Here is a 9523-nt window from a genome sequence, read left to right on the forward strand (position 1 = left end):
CCAGTGAGTGACAGTTCTACGGAGGACTCGTCTACAGACAGTTCAAACTCTGATGACGACAACTTTTATGCGAACAAGAAATAAAGCCAACCAGTATGACTTTCTGGAAGATAAAAGCAAGAAAGTCCGAGAGTATAAGGAAGGTGGACAATCGATCAAATTCGACACTTTTTCAGGATACAAAGATGCTTCGAAGGCTTTGTCTTTTATACAACAGTTTGACATCGCTTTCGCGGGAGGACGCTAATCAGAGCACTCCACGAGAGCTGCCTCTTATTTTCAGGGGGATGCTCGAACTTGGTGGTCCACGCTTCTTTTAAACAAGACTGCACCAGTTAAATGGCTGAAATTTAAGAAGCTTTTTATTTCTTCTTGGTTGACTCAAGAGTATGAACGCGATAAACGAGCTGCTTGGAACCATCTTCGGATGACCAAGAGAGACATAGTGGATGCTTATTGCGAGAGATTCTGGAGCTCTTTTCTACCCGCCTCTTCATTCAAGAAGATCTCGTTCAGAGAACAGATTGAGCGGTTTACCTTGGGTCTACCTACAGAGATCCGAGATCACTGCTTGGAACAGAAGTCAGCTTCTATTCAGGAGTTGATGAGTCATGCGAAGCGGGGCTTTGCCATTCACTCTGGCAATCTGACCTACCCCACTGATGCGGTCATGACACAACGAGTCGAACAGACTTCAGCGAATGAAAGTAGAAAGAAAAAGAGCAACCTAGAAAAGAAGGATGCATGACCCAAGCTTACTCCTGAGGAGAGAGCTCGCTTCATCAGGGAGGGGAAGTGCTTTGGATGCGGGGAACATGGACATATCTACCCGAAGTGCCCTAACAAGGCACTGAATGAACAAGATGAAGAAAGGCCAAAAAGTTCTAAAGCAGCTTAGAGACGTGGCAGAAAAGCAAATAAAAAGCAGAACTCGTACCACATGGCGTGGGACCTGAACCGAATCAAATGAATGAAAGTACAAACTTTGCCGCTTTTAGGGCAAAGTGAAGGATCAAGAAGCTCTTTTGAAGGAGCCAAGGCCAACTTCTTTTCACTTGGAATTGGCGGCTCGATTTGGACTTACGCCCGACAGGCTGAGGCCACAGGTGGAGGTAGTTCAACTGGCACCCGGATGGGATGTTGCCATTACACCAAGCATTGGCAAACTTCATTTGCGATGACAGGGGTGTTCAGGGTACGCGAGTGACGTTCTACTCGAAATCCCTTGGTACCACAAGAATTACGCCGTGGTTGACTACCGGGCCGAGAAAGCGACTTTGACAAATGAAGGGCTCACAGATTGTACTTGATGAACTTCAGTTTCTTTACTCATTCTTTTGGGAGAGAACTGAACAATGGATAAAGGTCGAATATGTTTGACCTGAACAAAAGAACGCCAAGATTTTTCTCCACACTCATGCCGATTGCTTTTTTTAGAGGGCCTGAAGATCATACCATTGATCTGATACCTGGAAGCACACCACCGAACCGGCCACCTTACCGTGTGAGCCGAGCACAGAATGGAGAGATTATGAACCAAGTGAAAGACCTCTTGGAAAAGGGTACTTGTCCAGCCTAGTACTTCACCGTATTGCTCTCCAATGTTGTTAGTTTTGAATAAAGACGGATCTTGGAGAATGTGCATCGATTATAGAGCTCTCAACAAAATCACCATCAAGAACAAATTTCTGATTCCTAGAAACGATGATATACTCGACAGATTACAGGGATCCTCGTGCTTTAGCAGGATTGATTTGAAGAGTGGATATCATCAGATCAGAATCGCACCAGGAGACGTCTACAAGAAAGCTTTTCTGACGACTTTTGGGTTATTTGAGTTTTTGGTGATGCCTTTTGGCTTAACCAATGCTCCTGCAACGTTTAACCAAATGATGGACAGAATTTTTCGAGAGTACAGGCTATTTGTTGGCACTTTCTTTGACGATATCATTGTTTTCTCCAAGAATGAGGCAGAACACAGAGATCATCTACTTCAGGTCTTTCAGGCATTACGAGATCACAAGTCAGTGATTAATGCAAAGAAAAGTGAATTTTTCCTACCAGAGATACATTTTTTTGGGACACTGTCTCAGTAGCAGGAGTGCAAATGGATCCGGCCAAGATAGAGACTATCCGTGATTGGCCCGATTTGAAGAATGTCCATGAAGTTAGAAGCTTCTTGGGACTGTGTTCGTACTACAAGCGGTTCATTCGAAAGTTTGCAGAGGTTGCTTCCCCTTTGCATATCTTGACACAGAAAGGAGTCCCTTTCTCGTGGGGACCCACAGAGGTGACTGCCTTTCAGATATTGAAAGAGAAATTGACTGCGGGACCAGTTTTGACTTTGCCGGACTTGTAGAAGTCATTTGAAGTATATTGTGATGCTTGTGGTCATAGTCTAGGTGCGGTCTTAATGCAAGAAGGCCATTGCTTACGAGAGCCGATTGTTCTCAAGGCCCGGAGATGACAGCACACATTTATGAGAAAGAGCTTTTAGCGGTTATCCATGCTCTTACTCAGTGGCGGCATTACCTACTCGGAGCGGATTTTACTCTCTTTACAGACCATCAGAGTTTGCGCTACTTCTTGTCACAGAAGCAGCTTTCGGAAAAGCAGATGCGGCGGGCAAACATCTTGTCACAATTTCACTTCCAGATTGTCCATGTGCAAGGACAAAAGAATGTGGTGGCAGATGCTTTGTCTTGGAAGCCGTTGGTTCTGGCTATTTCCGCGATACATCATAGGAGCTTCGAGGATATGGTCGACCAGTATGCCACAGATACAGATTTTGCAGACATTTTCACACGGATACGGGATGGGGAGACAGTAGCGGGATATTCCATTCGGGATGGCTACTTGATGAGAAAAACCATGTTGTGCGTTACACAGCCGTTGAGGGAAAAGGTTATGACTGAATGCCACTGTCCACCTTTTACGGGTCACCGCGGCATTGCTACCACCATGAAAGGGGTAGAGAGATACTTCTTTTGGCTGAGACTCAAAACGGATGTGGAAGAGTTTGTGCGCAGTTTCTTGGTATGCCAAAAGGTCAAGTTTGACAGGCATAAAGCCGAGGGATTGTTACAGCCTTTACCCATACCCACCCGCCCCTGGGAAAGTATTGCAATGGATTTCATTTTTTTTCTCCCGAGAACACAGAGTGGTCACGATGGTATTTGGACTGTTATTGACAGATTTAGCAAACAGGCTCATGTCATTCCAGTGAAGAAAACAGTCAAGCCGGATCACTTAGCGAGACTGTTTGTGGCCCAGATTTTCAGATTACATGACATGCCTGAGACGATTGTCTCCAACAGAGACCCCAGATTTACGAGTTTGTTTTGGAAGGCAATTTGGGAGAACATTGGCACGCGGTTGCAGTTCTCGTTATCGTTCCACCCGCAGACTGACGGGCAATCTGAGATTGCTAACTCAGTGGTTTTAGATTTATTAAAGTCTTACATCTCGGATCAGAAGACTCAATGGGAAAAGTACCTACCTTTGGTGGAATTTGCCTACAATAACACGATACACTCTTCGACGGGGAAGGCGCCATTTGAGATTGTTGAAGGTGTTGCGAAGGTTCCACCCTTCCTAAGCACGAAAGATAAGATTTTTGAAGCGGATGAATATACGCGAGACTTAGATAGGGCTTTTGCCAAGGTTCGTGAGACTTTGCAGAAATCTCAAGAACGACAGAAAAAGGCAGCGGATCGCCATCGTCGCGACTTGAAATTGAAGGAGGATGATTGGGTGCTCGTACGTCTTGAGAAGGCACGCTTGAGAAAGAAAAAGGTAAACGAGAAGCTTTTTCAAAGCTTAGTATGCGATACTACGGATCTATCCAGATCACTGAAAAGATAAATGATGTCTCCTTCCGACTAAAACTGCCTGATACTTGGAGGATTCACAATGCATTTCCTGTGAGTCTCTTGAAACCTTTTAAAGGTGATGTGTCTGATGATGGGGAGCCTAATGAGCAACCCGAAGTGGAAGAAAACGAGGAGATCCTTGTTCCTGAACAGATCTTGGCACAGAAGGATACGAAGAAAGGTAAAGTCCGACGACGGTTCTTGGTTAAGTTCAAGAACTATCCTGCATTGGATGCGAAGTGGATGGAGGAGGAGGACCTAGCAAATACTCCTCGGATTGTGAAACGTTACCTCAATGCTTTTGGTTTAGTATAGTATACTCCAAATGGAACCCAGAATTCAGCTTGGCCGGAGATCTGGTGCAGTGGGATGCACAAGAGGGGAGTCACTCCGCTCCTTTGTCAGCAGATGCCTTGATTTTCATACTAAAGTCACTAATGTCTCTTTGAGCTTTAGGGATACTGAGAGCTGACAGTATTCTGTTGGATGACTTTATGAAATGGAATTCCTGATTATGGTATTGCTTTGTTCTTGACTTCTTTTAAGTGCAAGAACTGATAGACGAAATTACTGCAGCATTTTGGTCTGATTGATCTCGAATAGACATGGTTGCAATAGGGGTTAGTCAATCGGACATCGATGAGGTCCCGATTGGATCTAGATGCAATTGCTAGCTACATTACCGATAAATCATGGTCTAAGATCGGAATGAATGTTGAATGTCATGTGATGTCTAGTGATGTCCTGTGATGTCGTGTGATGTGACTGTCGATTGGTACATGTGCTAGATGTGTATTCCTAGTACGTAGGTACTAACAGTCAGTGTCTGCTGAGACGATTTATGGCCTTTGTCTGTTTTGCAGGCGTAATCGAGGGCGAATACAATGCTTTCAAGAGGGGGGTATGTCACAATGTGATGACGTGGTTGCCCGAGAGGAAACCCTCACTACTGCTGAAAACCCTAATTTTGGAAACCCTAACCCTAAAACATGCAAACCCTAAAATTTGCCAAAAACCCTAAAAATAGCAAAAACCCTAACCCTAACCCTAAGAGGGCAGCAAGCTGAAATCCGGAAAAAGCGCTGATATGCTGACGTGGCACCGTACGGCAAGGCCCGGAAATTACGGAGCCGCTTTTTAGCTGAATTTGCGTGGCCAACTTTTGAATCTACGCAATTTGAGATAGAAAGAGAGAGAGAATATTTGCTTTATTTTCCTAAAGCTCTAGAGAGAGCTTGTGAGAGAAAAGAATTTTGCTTTATTTTTGAAGCTTTTCGAGGCTCTGCTTTTGGCATCCCTTGTAAACATTAAATAAGTGGTTTGGGCTCCCACTCTGCAAAGCATCTGGACGCAGAGTCTGAGAGTGAAACCCGAACCACTCGCTTGTACTTTGAACTGATTAATACATAAAGAAATACCGAAAGGGGCGCCAGTCTTTGGGGCCAATATCTCTAGGCACGGAACTCCGCCGCGTGCCAGTGTAAATCTATTGTGAACTGTGAACTGTTTTGAAGTGGTTATTTGGTGCTGTCGTGATTGATTCTGGACTTGGAGTGTGTTACAGCATTCACAGATGATGTGGATTCTTGGGTTCTTTTGCGAGTTCTTTTGCGGGTCTTCTTTCTTAGGACAATCTCGTTTCATGTGACCTTTAGTGTGACACTCAAAACATCTTTTGTCCCGTGCATAATCGGCTCGTTCTTCAAGAGTTAACCAACCTCCTCAAATTCCGTGAGCAGATTTTTCGTCAGGCGTCTACTTAGGAGTGTCTTGAGTTTTACCATTGCCTTTATCATCATTGAGAGACTTTTCTGCTCTAGGTGTAGAAGAAGATTGAGAAGAATTATCGTCATTCTTACCAATGGTCTTACCGTGCTTACCATTCGGTTAGTCTTGCGAAGTACTCAACTTGTTCTTTTTCGGCTTGCCTTTGTTGTGCTTCATTTCTTGTGCTAAGGCGATTCTGACGGTATCATTATAGTCCTTACGGCTGAAAACCTGCACATCAAACTTAATGTACTCGTCTAACCCAAAGAGGAAAGCCTCCTTACAATCCTCATCCGACTTACGCAATTGCACGCCAATCTACAAAATACGGTTAGAAAAAGACATAACAAGGGATCCATTTTGCTTAAGACCACGCAAATCTTCTTTAAACAGATCAAGGTACTGTGGTGGCATGAAGCGAGCCTTGAGATTGTCTTGGAAGTCGACCCAACTGAAAGAGAGGGGTACGCCTTCCTCGGCATGCTCAAGATGCTCAGCCATATGTGACTATTGCCAAGCTTGATACCAATTAATGGCATCATCTGCTAGGTACATGGCAGTAGTCAAAACTTTATTGTTACTTGTTTTTCTGACAATTGCAAAGTAAGCATTAAATTGATGCAACCAAGAAAGAATCAAAGAAGCATCCATCTTACTATCATACTTACTAAACATCAACTTCTCAGTGATTGGGTTGTTGAAATCTCCGTCTCTATTTGTGCTACCTGAGGACTCGCCAGCGTCCTTGAGTGGCTTGGACTTCGAGGAGAGTACCTGTAGGACTAACTCCTTCATGTGTTGGTCTCTCTGCACCTCTCGCTCTAACTCCATAGCCGCTCTCTTCTCTTCGGCCGCTATGCGTTGAGCCTCGTGCGTTAGTTCACGCTCAAGCTCCATAGTCGCCCTTCTTTTCTCAGCCGCTAAGTTTTGAGCTTCAATGCTTGCTCACGCTCAAGCTCCATGACTGACCTTCTTTCTTCACGATTGCGGTCCAAGGCAGTGCGTTGCGCCTCTTGTTGTAGCATCATGTCCATCATCGACTTGGCCAAAGCCTCCATAGGGTTTGGTACAATCCATGGCGTAGATGGGGATGGGGGAGGATCGGAAAACGATCCTCCTGGTGTAGAAACTTCTTCTTCTCCAACTCCACTCTCATCACCTCCATGCAAAGTATCCATTCCGCTTCGGGTGATGACCGTGCACTGGGTTCTTCGTTACTTGGGGTTCTTGGGTTCTTGAGTTCTTGGCTTGCAATCTGCGTTTAAGAAGGCTTTTCTCTTACCCAAGCTCGACTCTTTCCTGTGGATGCACCCCTTGGCCGCCTTGCGCTCACACCAAGGTTGTTTTTGCTCACCTCACATCGATTTGCCTGCCGCTAATTGCAAGGTCCCCTCTCAATGAGCTCTCATTGCCATTGCATGAATAGAGTTTCTAAGTTAGTGTGTAAGCTCCGGCAAAGGTGATGGGGAACCCACTGTTGCTAGCAATCTAAAGCTCTTAGAAGTATAAACAACATCTGTCTCCCTATAAAATTGGTATCTAGGATCACAAACTCTGTGCTAGATATTCATGGGTTGTGCATTGTAGCCACACTCTAGTATGAGAGACAAGTACACATGTGCATCTACTTGAATCATCCAAAAATCCTCCATTGATCTATCAAACCTGGGAAGTTGTCCTTGTATCAAAGTCCTCAACTAAGATGATACCTCCCACTCTCGAGTATTTCATAATATCGATCGTATAAGGCGATGCTCAAAGTTAGAAGGCGCAAAGTAGCATATGGCATATGTATGAACTCTGACCCACATATAACGAGCATGATACCTCTCCCTACTAGTTGTATAATAGCATGGCAAGCCCTTCTGAATGTCTACTATTTTCTCAACTGTCCATTGATTCCCAATACCGATTTATTCTTACTCTTTAAAGTCTCCTCAAAAGTACCTACGTCCAATTGAAGTGATCCATTACAATTCCATAGGTCGTGCACTGCCACTCCGATCATCTATAATGATCACTCCGCCATGTTAAAAGTCTCCTCAAAAGTACCTACCTCCAATTGAAGTGGTCCATTACAATTCCATAGGTCGTGCACCGCCATTCCGATTCTCTTTGATGATCACTCCGCCATCTCTACCAACACCTTCTAGCCTCGAAAATAGGTAGCATGTATTCCTTTATGAAGGCCTCAAACACTCTCTCTCTCTCTCTCTCTCTCTCTCTCTCTCTCTCTCTCTCTCTACACACACACACACACATACACCACACGCGCGCAGTGAAAGGAATTGAGACAGAGATAGACGCTGACCTCAATTTGGAGGTCATGTTTGAATCGTCTGCGCTCCAGGCGTCGTGAGTGAGGTCGGCGCTCTCTTTCCAAATGTTGCTGCGTATGTGCCAGGTTCAATCAAATCCCAACGATTCCGGAAAATTAAAATCCTTTTAAAACATCTTAGGGAAGGGTGAGTTTAGCAAATGAAAACACCATCGAGGTGGAAAGTCAAAAGATTTTTTGAGTGCATATATAAATAGAGATGGTTAAATGCACCTTATACATTTTTTCTTTCTTCTTAATTTTCTTTTCTGTGACATTTTCAAGCTATTAGAACCATTAGGAAAGCTCTTTTTTTGCTTTCTAAAAGAAACCTTAGTGTTGTGTTAGGTCACGGAGACTTTCATTGTTTTCAATGCATGATAAAGACTTACTTTAAATGTTTATTTCACTTTCATTTCATATCCTGACATGTTTTGACTTTTTTGCATTCTATTGTTTTAGAATATTAAAGTGAAATTTCACTTGCATAATTCTAGTAAATTCTATGGATACACACACACACACACACACACATATATATATATATATCGATGAGTTTTTTTAATTTCACATTTCATTTCACAGTCTCACATGGCTTGACTTTTCTTACATTCTATAATTTAATTCTAATCAATATTCAGGAAAGTCTCTTTTATTAAGCGGCCGTCGACCGAGTTTCCTTTCAGAAAAAAGAGAACTAAAAATACTAGCAAGACAGACTACAACGTTTGAGGGCCGCTCGCGGGGGGTGCCTAGAGCTGCTATAGAGTTGGCAAGCGTAGAGGTCCTCAAACTGTGCGAGCGATAGTTTTTTCTTTTTGAGTTTACAGATTGGAGAAGCTAGTAGCTTCGTGTGTGAGCTTACTAGTGATTATGAGAGCTACCCCAAAACTATGGATGCGCAGTGATTTGAGCTCGAATCGGATTCTATTTATTTTAAAAGGCAAGAGAAATGTCAGGTTAACCGAGAAGGATGGGAATCTAACTAATTTAATATTGTAGGAGCCAGTATGTAGAAAGGCATAATTATTTGCTATGCAGGCCTTCAACTCAACCTAGAAACAAAAAATGGAAGGTGTACTTTTGGTTGGATCATACACATGGACAGGTTGGCATGTGAATGCAATGCAAGGAACATCCCAGTCTTTTAGAAATTTGCAACAAGGCTAGATCACCCATGACACTATCTTCCAAAGGCTCTTGAATGAACCCTTCGAGGTGAGGTAATGTATAACAATACATATGGACGTGTTGATATGTGAACGTTGTCATAGGATCTATGTTCATGAGCTGAGTCGAGTAAGCATTGGGCTGCTCGCTATGGGAAAAGAGAGAGAGAAGATGCGCAACACAAGAAATTATACACAACTGACACCTTTGAACCATAATTTATATTACTAATCAATTATGAAATCGAATACAAAATTTAGTTACGAATATGGCATTGTTTTTTGTTTTTACTTCATAACCAAGACTGGAAGTGAGAGAAGAGATGTTGCTAGTAAGGGAAAGCACGAGTCTTGTGCGAGTGAAGGCATAATCTTCTTCGTTCGTCCTTGCTTTGACC

General features: G+C 43.5%; 1 protein-coding gene across 4 annotated transcripts in view; it reads right to left on the reverse strand.

Annotated features, from left to right (window-relative positions):
- LOC147429159 (AP-1 complex subunit gamma-2-like) overlaps window positions 1-8069 on the reverse strand; it is a 244286-nt gene extending 236217 nt beyond the window's left edge. For all 4 annotated transcript variants that reach the window (XR_015185812.1, XR_015185811.1, XM_086495289.1 and 1 more), the window contains exon 1: window positions 7951-8069. Coding sequence is in view for 2 of the 4 variants with exons in the window: in XM_086495289.1 (XP_086351415.1) it covers window positions 7951-7967 (17 nt within the window). In the remaining 2 variants the exon portion in view is untranslated. The remainder of the gene's footprint in view (window positions 1-7950) is intronic.
- Between the last annotated feature and the right edge of the window lie 1454 nt (window positions 8070-9523).

This window comes from Adiantum capillus-veneris, chromosome 22 (genome assembly GCF_014529385.1).
Source record: "Adiantum capillus-veneris isolate H3 chromosome 22, ASM1452938v2, whole genome shotgun sequence".
Lineage (NCBI taxonomy): Eukaryota > Viridiplantae > Streptophyta > Polypodiopsida > Polypodiales > Pteridaceae > Adiantum > Adiantum capillus-veneris.